The 13,962-nt window shown below is 36.8% G+C and overlaps 2 protein-coding genes across 4 annotated transcripts; both read left to right on the top strand.

Moving 5' to 3' along the window:
- The first annotated feature begins 1,625 nt into the window (after window positions 1–1,625).
- LOC100184639 lies at window positions 1,626–7,514 on the top strand. The gene is made up of 11 exons (XM_002121062.4): window positions 1,626–2,561; window positions 2,645–3,200; window positions 3,337–3,675; window positions 3,756–3,873; window positions 4,003–5,477; window positions 5,536–5,742; window positions 5,841–6,053; window positions 6,113–6,252; window positions 6,363–6,622; window positions 6,695–6,943; window positions 7,015–7,514. Exons 1-11 carry the CDS (start codon window positions 2,334–2,336, stop codon window positions 7,349–7,351), a joined length of 4,122 nt encoding a protein of 1,373 aa, XP_002121098.2. The 5' UTR covers window positions 1,626–2,333; the 3' UTR covers window positions 7,352–7,514.
- Window positions 7,515–10,872: 3,358 nt separating this feature from the next.
- Window positions 10,873–13,710, top strand: LOC100179141. 3 transcript variants are annotated; one of them, XM_018816505.2, is made up of 10 exons: window positions 10,873–11,040; window positions 11,101–11,209; window positions 11,296–11,427; window positions 11,491–11,532; window positions 11,587–11,634; window positions 11,730–11,819; window positions 11,929–12,092; window positions 12,231–12,393; window positions 12,567–12,673; window positions 12,997–13,710. In XM_018816505.2, exons 1-10 carry the CDS (start codon window positions 10,963–10,965, stop codon window positions 13,075–13,077), a joined length of 1,014 nt encoding a protein of 337 aa, XP_018672050.1. In that variant the 5' UTR covers window positions 10,873–10,962; the 3' UTR covers window positions 13,078–13,710. The 3 variants fall into 3 exon arrangements, 2 of the variants coding, with proteins under 2 accessions (XP_018672050.1, XP_026695213.1); XR_001975262.2 differs by lacking the exon at window positions 12,231–12,393 and having other exon boundaries at window positions 12,997–13,204; XM_026839412.1 differs by lacking the exon at window positions 11,491–11,532.
- The last annotated feature ends 252 nt before the right edge of the window (window positions 13,711–13,962 follow it).

The raw sequence follows: 13,962 nt of genomic DNA, 5'->3' as shown, positions 1-13,962 counted from the left end.
TTGCAGCAAAGTTAATGGAGATGTTTTTGTCAATGTTGTACACTAATAATTTAACAATTTTATAACCAAGATTGTAATAGCAATTTATGTTAATGTTATACACCAATAATGTAACATTTTTGTAATCAGCAATGTCATCTATTGTTTAACTTTGATGCAATTGCTTTTATAATTCTTTTGTTCAATTTTGTATTTGTTTTACCCTGTCTCTGTTTCCCATATACTTCATACTTCTTACTATTATACATACTCAAAGTGTGCACCTGATACGGTTCTTTTTTGAACCTCTGGTGGAATTTCTTTTCGGGGGTTTTGTTTTTCCACCATGTGTTTAGAGCGGCTCCCCCCATTGCACAGGTCGTGTCTTTACGCGCACTTTCATTGATTAATTAAATAAAACTATGTTAGAATGTACATTTGGTGTTTGCTTGAAGTAAATTGAAGAAATATATACTACAGAATGGTTCAATAATTCCTCAAAGAGTCAAGTGGAATGTGCATATGCTTGGTTGGTCATTGAGAATCATAAATGTCACGAAAATCGAATATTGGGTGAATCCCCTATAAGGAGAAAATCGCATAATAATATATTTTAAGTTTTTCCTAAATTTTGGATACAGAAGGCCAGTAAATACTGTATAACATTATAATTAAATAGGGAATCTTGAAAATAATGCCAAACCGGCTTTTTTGAAAGTTGTACGTTTGTAATTGGGCACGTCTTTTACAATGACCTTATTTGGCATAATTTTGGTCAGGAATCTTGGGACATTTGCGCATTTGACCGGCAAGCATGATCTCCTGGTAGGGGGGACGGCGAGCACCGGCCCGTCTGCGTCCTAAAAACGTCGAAAAGAGGACTTCCTGCCACTTTCGGATCCGAAACCACCGCCGAAAAGTAACGCGAAGACGCGAAAATCCGCGAAAAGCCGCGAGAACGGCCGAACCGTCCCGCCGCTAGGCGTCCAAGGCGCGGGTTTGTTCACTACGTTTTGCGAAATATTTGCGCAAGCCGTAGTGAAGATCGCGGTGCACCCCTTGCGCTGGTCGGCAAAGATTTTTCGAGGTCGAATCGTGGTCACTTTGGCCAATCAAAAGGCTCCAAGTGACCACGATTAGTTTTTGGTCGATTTCCCTCGACCAATCAGATTTCAGAAAGTGACCACGATTTTGATCGATGACGTCAGAATTCAGAAATCAGGTCTTGTCGTCTGCGAGTCGCCAAGTGAAAAGCGTCTGCAAATAACGTTAACACGCGTTTAAACTTAGATTAGCAACTACTTCTAGTCAATAGGCAGTTAATGTGGTGTTTGTTAGTGTAGTCCTTGTTTAGAAAACGTATTTTATTCGATTTCTTACGTGTTAGTTCAGCACTTTAACAAGTTACAGTTTACCAGATTGTACTTGTGTTTTTAAGTTTATAACTTAAAATGTAAAGCTAGTTTAAGTGTAAGTGAACTGTTTGTGGTAATTTTAGTCTGGTAACCTGTAATTCCATAAGTTATTGTTTAAATATTAATATTTTTTTCAAAAATTGAAATTACCTATTTACGCTGTATACTAGGTTAAATATCAAAAAAATTTAATATTTCATTTAACTGAGCTTGGATTGTGTTGAGACTTTAACATAACGTGTAAATAAGTGTTCTGAATGTTTCTACAGCTTTAAAAATGTTTAAATATTAATATTTTTTTCAAAAATTGAAATTACCTATTTACGCTGTATACTAGGTTAAATATCAAAAAAATTTAATATTTCATTTAATTGAGCTTGGATTGTGTTGAGACTTTAACATAACGTGTAAATAAGTGTTCTGAATGTTTCTACAGCTTTAAAAATGTTTAAATATTAATATTTTTTTCAAAAATTGAAATTACCTATTTACGCTGTATACTAGGTTAAATATCAAAAAAATTTAATATTTCATTTAATTGAGCTTGGATTGTGTTGAGACTTTAACATAACGTGTAAATAAGTGTTCTGAATGTTTCTACAGCTTTAAAAATGTTTAAATATTAATATTTTTTTCGAAAATTGAAATTACCTATTTACGCTGTATACTAGGTTGAATATCAAAAAAATTTCAATATTTCATTTAATTGAGCTTGGATTGTGTTGAGACTTTAACATAACGTGTAAATAAGTGTTCTGAATGTTTCTACAGCTTTAAAAATGTTTAAATATTAATATTTTTACTCAAAAATTCAAAATACCTATTTACGTGTCAATTGGGGAAACACCCCTCCTTGTTACGACTACTTGTGTGCTTACTGCTTTTGTTTGTGATAATGCTATATCACAGTTGTATTGTTTAAGACAGTAACTTTATTTAATGTACATCAATACAGTTTCTCATGTTAATGACTCTTATTTACTTAGACATACGAATTACGAATTACGATTTACGATTTACAACATACGATTTATGAAAAATATGGCTAGCCCTATTTTTCGCCGTCTTCCCTCTGGGGAACTTCGTCTGGTGTGCACTCCTGCTGCGAAGAGGATCGGGAACGAGAAGAAAGGGAATCTACCAAAAGCATGTCTCCCTCCTGCTCAGGTTAACTAACATAGATTTGTGAAACTTATATAATATTATATTATAGAACCCTTCCCAGTTATAAACAGCATTATAAACTCTAGGTAAGATCACATGCCATACAGGCTGTGAAGCAGAGGAGTGGCAACCCTGATGACAAGCTCGATGTACTTGGTGAGTATCTGATCCAGTTTGGAAAGTACAAAGGCCAGTCATTCAAGTGGATGCTCGAGAACGACCTGGGTTATACGGTTTGGTTGATGTCGAATATTCGTAATGAGGTTTTGTCAAAATCAATGTTAAGCCAGAATAAAGCTGCTTTTAAATGTTATGTAGATTCATTCGATGAAGTACGAGCCTGTGTCCAGAACCGTGTGAAGAGAGAAGCTGAGAAGAACCAACCGTCCACTTCAAAGAAGACGCAAGATAAACCCTCAGGCTCTAAGCCTAAAACTGTATCGATGTATCCTTTGGCTAGTTTAGTGTCTGGGAGTGTGTCTGACTCTAGGTTAACATCTAAATTGAAATCTTTACAGCATCCTATTTCTTTCAGCCCCTATGTTCCAAAACGAAGAAGAAATGAATCCGGTTTCTCCTCCGACTCTGCTGATGATGCTGAAATGTGTGAGATAGTGGATAAATTTGAAAAGGAGTACAAGGGTAACTACATTTTCTGCTACATATGCTATTCGACTAAGTTGGGGCAATGGAACTATCAGTGATATTGTTAAGACAGTTCCTAACAGATGCCCATTCACGGTGTGTAATAAGTCACTTATCATACCTACTTCTTTAGAAGAACAAGCAGGACCATCAACTTCAGGGGTAAGTATCTCACCGAGAACCATTGCTACACAAACCACTAGCAGGGGATTCTCACCGAGCCGGAGCATTCGATTCCCACCGAACACAAGCATAGGATTCGCACCAGAACTGAAGATAGCACCGAGGGCAGCACCGAGAGAAGCACCGAAGACAGCACCGAGGGCAGCACCAAGGCCAGCACCGAGGGCGGCACCGAGGGCTGCACCGAGGGCAGCACCAAGGGCGGCACCGAGGGCAGCACCAAGGACAGCACCGATGCAGACAACTTCTTCCACACGTCACGAAGCAACGCTTATTCCACCAACCGCAGGTACACTTTGATTTCTACCTAATTTACATTTTCTTACTATAGTGGTTTGTTTACATTTGCTAACTATTATCCTTTTCTAGCAATGCCTTTGCCTGATGGGTGGAAGACATCACTTCCCACAGCAGACCACTCATGGATAGCTCAGGCACTATTCAAACGCAACCTAAAAACGGGGAAACCAGAACTCGACTTGGCTAGGTTTGACTTCTCATATTCTTAACAATTATAGCAAACCAATACAAGCTGATGTTTGTTTTAGTTGCTCACTTTTTTTATTTATGCAAATACTTATGAAAGGGTTCATTTTTTATTTTTATTTTGAAACAGAATTGATAAACTGTGGTGGGATCCTCCCCAGCCATCACTACAATGCGCACAACCGCCAAATCCTGGAAGATATTTCGCGCATAGATTACTGCTGTGGATGCCAAGAAAACTCTGGAGAGCTATATTTATTTGTCCTCAACCAGGCTGCTCTAAGGAACTTACAAGTGCTGGCTTATATCATCACACTCGACAGGTGTTGGACATTGATGACATTTATAATTTAGCGGCAGAATATCTAGAATGCTCGAAATGCAAGAAAAAATTCATCAGTTGGAGTCGAGCCATTGTAGATCAGTTAGATGTGGGCCACAGAACACAATTTACACCACTCCTGTCGTACCAGCTTGCTTGTGATGTTAGAGTGATTAGAAATCTTCGTCAACGAGGTTTGGGTAACAGCTCCACTCAGCTTCAAAAACAGTTGACGGAACAGCACAGCGAGCGATGGTTATTCCGGAACGTTCAGTATATGACTGATTGCCAGCACTTCATGAAGGCCCACGAAGGAGGATTGATCTTGCCGCCCACGTTCGAAGAACCACCTAGCTTCAAACCTATTCCCACATACAAATGGATTCTGACGATGTACGTGTTAGACGTCTTGCCCCGCGTCAATGAGATTAAATCTAAAATCACGTCAATCTTCGGTAAAGTTTTAAAAATGGATTCCACAAAAAAAATCACGAAAAAACTGGCGGGAGAAGCTAAAGGAACATTGTCATGGGTCACCAACGTGGGCAACGAATACGGCCAAGTCCTCATGTCGGTACTAACCGAAGGAGAAGGTAGTTTAAACAACATGGCCGACGGATTGATGGAAAGATACTCCAATGCCAGTGTCCCCCCGCCAGACCTTATATATGTTGACAGAGGATGTTGTTGTTCAAGTCGCCCTAACGTAAACAAACTATTTCATAAGTGGGAAACAACAACCGTCCGTCTGGACATTTGGCATTTTATTCGAAGAATTGCTGTAGGCTGTACAACCGAGTCCCACCCTCTTTATGGTATTTTTCTGGGCCGGTTGTCCAGATGCATCTTCGAATGGAGTAATGAGGACTTGGACCAATTAATTCGAGCTAAATTGTCGGAGCTGGTTAGCAGAGGTTTTCCAAATCCTTCCTCTGCTGATGCACTTAGCCGAATTACCAAAAAGGAACTTGCGAAACACTGCCGCCGCAAAACAAGACCCAAAGAGCAAATAAAACAACTGATAGGCCAACTGATTGAAACATTTTCTGGGGAGCAGGGACGTGATACACTAGGGGTACCACTTTTAGATGCGGAACGCACATCGCTGATATGGAAAGAGCAGCAGCAGCATGTAAAGTGTATCACGGATCCTGAAAATTATGCATTGTATATTCAAACGGGACAATTAAAAAAGGGCGACATAATGCTAAAAACTTACAGATGTGCACGAGGGTCAACGTCACTGGAGTCGTTTCACTTGCACTTAAACAGATTTATTCCAGGTATAAATCTCTAAAAGTTGAAAGTCCTTATTAAATTTATATTGTATAATTTATCCAGGTACAAGTGCAAGTGATTTGCACTTTCAAACCTATCTGTTGGAGGGGATATCGAGATGGAATTCTGACCGCGCTGCTGCTGCTATATCCTCTCCTACAACGATCTCCAGCTACAACGCAACAGTGCTCCACGCTGCCAACGAGCTGAAAAAGTCTGTCTTTAAACAAGAAATGCCACACGGTGCCATACACCTGGGACAATATACAGGTAAAGCAACCTTGCTTCTTGTAACCTTAAGACATAAAAAAAACAAAAAGAAAAGAAAAAGATTATTTTAACTCTGTTTTGTTTAATTTTACCATCAGGTGAACTCATCGGTGTGGAGTACCTTTTCAGCCAAACGGGAGCAGTGTTGAACACCCTCAGCGATCCTGATGAGCCTGCAGACACGTTGCTGCTGTCCGATGACGATATCAATTTAGACGAGGGCTTCCAAGAACAAGAACAAGAAGAGGAAGGTGATATCGCGGAAGCTACATTGGACAGTTTGCTTCCAGATACCAACAGGCTCTCTTCTGGTATGTTTATTAAGTTTATATTTTATGCACCAAAACTCATAACCTGATTTTATGTTTAGGTGTGTCAGTAGTTGGACCTACATTACAAGCGAGTAGTTCCGCAAACATATCGCCACCACCAGACTCAGGATCCACGTCGTATTCATCCTTACCCAGCACCTCCACTTCTGCATCAGAACCGTTGGCAACCGATGCAGAGGTAAGAATGAACCTTAGCTTTAGTAAACACTTAACTAACTAAAAGTTTTACAGGTGTATGTGGGTAACTGAATGTTTTTTTTTTTCTTAAAAACCCAAATGTTTTTACAGGTGTGTGTGGGACCGTGCAACATCCCTGGCTACGACAAGGTTAGTTCTTTGGCAATTCGCCTGGTCTCTCTTATGGAGTGTACCGGCGCGTTGACAAACGAGCAAGCCTTAGACATAGCCAGGCTGTGGCACGCGTTGGATGAATACGACAAGCGTCCTACGGTGTTTGCCCCTCGCCACCGTACCACGCTAACCCAGGGAAGATTTAAGGCTCCAAAAAGAAAAACTACAGTGACCCCTGGAGTCGAAAGTACAAAACGGTAATTACCGATTGTATAGTTAAATTACTGTGGTAATGTACTTTAATTAATCGGTTCATTTACTGTTTGCAGATGTTTCCTGGGTGCTTTCACTGGTCCTGCTCAATGGCCCGACTGCAACCGGTATGTGGAATCTACCATCTCCAAACTGTGCGACATACACGCTGGTCCAGAACGTCGACAGAATAAAACTACACAGAGATGGACATTGATTACCGCGTCTTATAAAAAAATTCGTGACTGCGTGATGAACAACAGTCGGGTCATGGCAGAATGCAACATTCAGTTGCCGGATATTAACCGCAAAACTTTAACCCAATGGTAAGCAGTTTTACATTACTTTTACTACAACACCTGTGTGAACAAACAACTCATTATAATTTTTGTCTAAGGTACAACAACAAACAGAAGAAACGTGAGGCAGAGGTTTTGCTACAAGGAATCCGAATTACAGAACCAGCCATGGCCTCTTCACAGCCTCTGCCTCCAGCTAAAGAAATTCCATGCAGGCCCCCGGTAGTTAACTTTCCGACTCCATTAACATTTATTCTACCTGCAAACACTACCGGTGAAGCAAAGCTACGCTTAGTTACCCCAAGAGCTGAACCTCTATTCCGCAAACCCACCAACCCAGCTCCTTCCAGAATTCAATTGAGACCCAATACATCAACACAACACCACCAACTGGCACTCCTCCTCCAATGTCACGCAGCAAAAGGAATTATTTAAAACGAAAACAACAGGACGAGCTAGTGGGTATTGTGAAGAGGCTATACCACAGAACAGTGGAGATAAAATGCAAGCAGTGCAATAAAAGAAGAGATTTAACCACACATAAACAATATTTTGGTAACTGGCATTGTTGCATGGAAACGAGTCCGGTAACACCCCAGCTAACACAAAACGTTTACACAACTTTGGCAACGTTGTAATTTGGTTCTATAAAGGTAGTTTAAAAATATACGTTTATCTACTGTTCCTGTGTATTGATATACAATGAATGCCCTTGCTGACAACAATAAACAGTATAATAACCGACTACCATGATGCGTTTTTAAGTTGTTACAGAGTAATATGACAACGTTATCTTTGCGCGTGTACCCAACGTTACTTAATAACAAATTTATTACGTACTATATTGGGAAATTTCTCATTTCCGTTGTTTAAACAGTTGACAATGCTTATAATAGAATGTGCTTTGGTAAATTCAAAAAATACATCTAAATTTATTAATATTGCAAAGTAAATTTGCTTAAAAATGTTACGTTTTTAAATTACGGTCAAATAACCATTTCGGTAATGTTCGAATTCCCTTTTTTGTACGTTTACGTAATTTTTTCTGACACCGGATGTATTATTTTAGATTATTATAAATACAAAACCCTCTGGGTATAAAATGAATGTCTGCATGAAAAGTATGCAGGTACATTGCTAGTTTGATAGTTGTGGCAACGTTTTAATATATCTTATCCGTTAGGAAATTATTTATGAATTTCATATGCCGTTGTCCGTAATTAAGCCTTCTTGAATCTGTAAACTATACAAGATGTTTTCAAATGTTCTTATTATGTGTTTTACATTCTAATTTCTTTGTAATAAAATAATGAAGTCCCCAGATAAAAAAAATAAATTTTTATAACGTAAAAAAACTCTGCTTGGAGACTAAATCAGCCTCATTTCATTTTGTGCAACGTCGTCGACGAGATAGTTTGCGCAGACTCGTATAGTGATACTTTAGTTAGATTATTAATTTATTATTTTACTCGTATTGATGTTTTTGTAAATAATATATTTTAGTTGGCAAGTATGTACAAACGACGGAAGGAGTATAAACGTTTATGGATAAAACGTAAGCGAGATAAGTGTCAAAAAAAACGAGAGGCTACTGTGATTGTTTCATCAAGTTCGGATGAACAGTCGCCAGCACCAAACAGTTGTCATGTGGCCGCATTGGTTTCTTCTGACAAAGTTAGAGAACCTGAAATAGACCAAAGATCCAGTGTTACGCCTAGTCAGATAAATTTACTGCCAAATCATGAACCATTTGTGTTGCCAGCATGCGCGGATAACCTTTCCACGAATTATGATTCATCAGAGTCGGATAATGAAGAAGGTAACAAATTAAGAAACAATTTAATAAATTGGGTTAATGCACATCAAATAAAACATAATGCCGTTGATGAACTATTAAAAATTTTAAAACAAAATGGCCATCCAGATTTATGCTCAACCAGCAGAACATTAATGTCCACTCCTAGAAGCATTACAATTACAGTTAAATCGGCGATGGAATATTATTACTTCAATATTTTACATCAAATAGTGTCAATTGTGCACATGTATTCAACAGCTAAAGAAACAAATAACTTGGATGTTTTAGATTTGTCTATCAATATTGATGGCCTTCCTGTTTTTTCCAGTACAAAATCCTCATTTTGGCCAGTTCTTGCTTGCATTACCAATATAACACCACAGATTGTATTTCCTGTAGCAATTTGTTATGGCGCATCTAAACCATCAAATCTTGATTTCTTGTCTGACACAATAGAACATATTTTGCTTGCAATCAATGAAGGTCTAGAAGTTCATGGAAAGTTTTATTCAGTGCGATTACAATCAATCGTTTGTGATGCTCCAGCTAGATCATTTGTCAAAGCTACAAAATTGTTTTCTGGTTACCATGGGTGTGATAAGTGTATGCAAAGAGGTTTATGGTGTGGCAGAATGACATATCCAGAAGTTGAAAATTTCATTGAAAGAACTGATGATTCTTTTAGACGCCAAACTAATATACAACACCACCACTCTGTTTCGCCATTTTGCTCTTTGCCAATTGACATGATAAAGGCATTTCCTATTGACTATATGCATCAGTCATGTTTGGGAGTAATGAAAAAAATGCTGATTGCTTGGATTAGAGGCCCAAGAAATTTTCGTTTATCTTTTAGTCAATGCTCCAAAATTAGTTCACGACTAGTTGAGCTAAAGCCATGTATTCCACGATGTTTTGCAAGAAAGCCACGTACATTAACCGAGTTAGACAGATGGAAAGCAACTGAATTCCGACAGTTTTTGCTCTATACTGGTAAAATTGTGCTTAAAGATATATTGTGCGAATCTCGTTATAAGCATTTCCTCTGTTTGAGTGTAGGCATTAATATTTTGGTTTCCCCTGAGCTTGCAAGCTCACACATTGCTTTTGCACATAGTTTACTGGTTCAATTTGTTTCCCAATGTAAAGTACTATATGGTGATGAATTTTTAGTTTATAATGTACATTGTCTTCTTCACCTTGCTAATGAAGCACAGTTATTTGGGAGTTTGGATCGCTGTAGTGCTTTTAAATTTGAAAACTATATGCAAACAATTAAAAAATATGTTCGTTCCGGTAAAAACCCAACTGTTCAAGTTGTAAAGCGACTATATGAATCTGAACCAACTATTACTGTGAGAAATCCTGTGAAACAAGTATATATGAAATCTCCTGATAATGCCTATTTACTTTGTCTTCGGAATGGTAAAACTAACGGGATTGTTGTTTTAGCTGAAGCAAGTTCAGATTGTGTTAAATGTAAAATATTTGATAATTTACACACTTTATTTGATTCACCCTGCAAATCTTCATTAATTGGAGCATATAAAGGAAATGTAAATAGGTATTATGTAAAGTGTATACCCAAGAGCAAACTCACTTCATCTTGGAAAGCAATCTGTTGTAAAACTTTATCTACTATTGTTTTTCTTGCTGTTTTACACGAAATATAATATTAGATGTACCGTTAGTCCATTTTTTTGGCCAAATCATTTTGCAGACGAGCGACATTTTTTAGTTTTATTCGCATGGAATATTAATGCTTATGAGGATATAAGCTTTAATTCACATAATCTATAGTATTGATAACTGTATTGTAATTGTTATTAATATACGGATGTTAAAGTGAAAACGGATAACATAGGTAATTCATTTTCATAATGTTGCCGACTGATTTAATATGACAAAAGATTACACCCGAATGTGCGGTGGGCTCCAACTTGTGCGCAATTTTTAATAATAAGTGGTAGTAAATTAATTTTGATGACGGCATAAACCATTTAGTTGATTCGGCTTAATATTTAGTTCGGTTTTATTTTTGAAGATACGGAACATCACTAATAATATTAGGTATTTAAATATTTAGAACTGCTGTTATCGTTCCTTCTGTATACATGGTTTATGTAGATATACAAAAAGTATAATAATCATACATTCATAATATGTGTCTTATTGTAAGCTTTTTTTATTTTTTACAGTTATTTCATTAATAGAAGAGTATATATATTGTAGGTTTGGTTAATTTGCAATGTTTGCTGTTGTTGGATTTTTAGAGGATGACTCAATTGACATTGTTTGTACATCTTGGATTGTTCATAAAGAGGATGTGAGTTGCTGTTTATTACTTTCATTGCATTATAAATACTAATAACATATTTGGTGGTAGAGTATTGAAGCATATTGGCCTCCTGGCAATGCAAAAGTGAAAGCCGTCAGACAAGATGTTCCTGACCAGAAATGGACTATACATCGTATCAGAATATTTACATATGAAGGTGAATACGTATTGTGTAATGCAACAACTACTGATGGACTAAATTTGAGAGGAGTTACCAATGAAAAGTTTATTTAATGTTTGTAGATGATTATAGTAATGCAGTTACAAAGAGGGCTAAATATGCGGAAACGTCAACTGTAGAGACTGATGTGGAATTGGAAACTAGGAAAAGACCTCACAAAAGGCCGGAACGATACGTGCTTTCAGAGTTGGAGGGTAAGCGAGATTTATATTGTAATCAGTGTATGAACATTAATTGTGTTACTTATTTTTTAACAGAATTTCAAGTTGATGTTGATGAATCAACTCCACCGGCTAAAAGTATACTTTTTTTGTTTTATCTTAATATTCTTTGATCCACATATTTTTCCATAGAGCTACACAGTGATGAAGCTTCTGCTTCCCAAATTAATGTAATGGAAGGTTGGTATTACTATTAATGTAATATATATATAGTTTAAATAAATGTGGTATGTCTTAGTGTTGTTAGTCTAATTCTAATACTATAAAAATGACAGATTTGGTGGTTCCAACAACATCAGATGTTGCTTTAGCAACCGTGTCAACTGAGGAAAACTGTTTACCGGGTTCAAACAATGCTCTTTTGCGTGAGTTTCTTAGTATATTTATAAGTTAGTTATTTATGCCAGGTTTCTGTAATTCTGTTTTTCCATATGATTTACTATTTGTTTTTTATTTACTCTTTTCAATTTTTAGTTAAGATGGATGAAATTCTGCAAAATCAAAAGATCATTACAAAGTTACTGCAATCGTCAACCCCAGAGACTGATGACTGTGATCTGGAAGAGCCAATGGTCAACATGAAACAATTTCAAGACTTTGAAAAGAAATTGGAAGTTAAGGGATATCGAAAGCGACTGGTAAATATTTAACTTATTATTGCTTAATAATGATTTATACATATTTTTACATTTATTATTCTAAACAATATTTTTTAAATTAGTAGCTTGACTTAGCTTCATAATATGGTAATTTATCTATGCATTGTTCCTATGAAGGTAAACAGCTTGTCTGGAATTGGAGGGTGTAGTGCAAGTGAGGTGATCCGTCGAATGATGGCGATGCTAGGAACTGTAAATCTATGGTCACAGTTCAGCTACAAGGGTAGAAATGCAAAAAAGAAAGCTTTTTATGCTTCATTTCTTAACAAAATGATTTTAAGTAACAAACAAAACCAGTTTCATATTAAGACAAGATAGCAATAAAAAGCAAGCCAGTTATTGCATATGTACCAAAAAAGCAAATAATCCAGATTCAATGGACAAAGTAGTGGTAGTGAATAGTGATAGTGATGGTAGTTTAGAATAATTTAATTGTAATATTTTATATTTTAGAAGCATCAAAGAAGATTCTGAAAACGTGCAGCATAAAAGAGTTGGAGTACAACGTTTCCGAAGTGTTGAAGCATGCACCTCACAAAAGAGGAGGGCCAAAATTTAAAGTAATTTAAATATAATCAGTAGAATTAAATTGTCATATTTAATTTTAGTCATTACAGAATGAATACATTTTGTAATATTTAAACAAATTTGCAATTAACATAAATGTTGAAATCATTTCTATATAATGGTTTTTAGTATACCTCTTTACTGCTGTATGTGTAGGAATATTATCTATATATTGCTTTTAATATTTAGGCGCTATAGCTGGGGGTCTCGTATTATGTTCATATTTTGAAGACTTGCATAAGCCGTTTAACATAGAAAATACTTTTTTACCTTAATTTAATGAGCAAATTTCATATTAATTCTCTATTTGATCTAGGAAAATCCGTCAGACGAGAGTAACACAAGTTTCGACACAGAACCCTATCTTTCGTCGTCCAGCTGCGGGGAGGAAATTTAACTTTGTGTTGTATCGTGATTATAAATAAATTGATTGCGTCTGCAGTTTCATTGCATTGTCAACTTTCGTTTATGTTTGGTATGTTGTTTCAGAACATAGTAGTAATTAAAAAAACGTTATGATGATGTCCGATATAACGTTTACCGCAGGCTTGGTTTACGTTTCTGAAAGTGCTGGCGAACGGTTGGTCAAAACGTTTACTACCGTAATCGGGAGTCTACAAAAAAGCGTTTGTATAACGTTACGCGAAACCAGTCCAAACCTTTCCGGAATACCGAAAACCAACGTCCAACCTACGTAATTTTGTTAGCTGGGTTACACCTAAAACAAGAAACTTACAAATATTGGACACCATATTCCGCTGCCTGCTGACCGTCTGTCCACCTCAATGGTTAACGGAATCGAGATAGTGATACATGCGAGCGCAATTAAGAGCTGGCAAACCTGGAATTTATTTTTTATATTATTATTAAAAATAGGCGAAAATATACCAACACAAAAGTATAATGTCCGGCGCCATGGCACAGTTGGTTGTCGCGCAGTGCCGCCCCAGAGGTGTGTGCTTGGGGAAGACACTTTACGGCAATTGTTTTATCCCAGTGATTACAAATGGGTTGTCAAAGTTGTCAGCCATATAAAAACGGAATACAAAAAACAAAATGGAAAACAAAAAACAAACAATCATCCGCACAGTTACATTCGTGGTAACTCGTAAGCTGGCAAATAAACCAGAACACCTATATATAACAACTGTCGTTTTCAGGCCGCGTGAGGATAAAGCAAGTTACATTCATTTGTTTATATAAAGAAACATGTAAACCCGTATACATGAAATAGTATATGGTTTTATTAATTGCACTAAGAGATTTAAAATGGTCATATTAT

Source organism: Ciona intestinalis, unplaced genomic scaffold, assembly GCF_000224145.3.
Source record: "Ciona intestinalis unplaced genomic scaffold, KH HT000249.1, whole genome shotgun sequence".
NCBI classification, from domain to species: Eukaryota; Metazoa; Chordata; class Ascidiacea; order Phlebobranchia; family Cionidae; genus Ciona; species Ciona intestinalis.
Note: the sequence above shows the minus strand (reverse complement) of the source record. Positions and strands in the feature narration are given on the sequence as shown.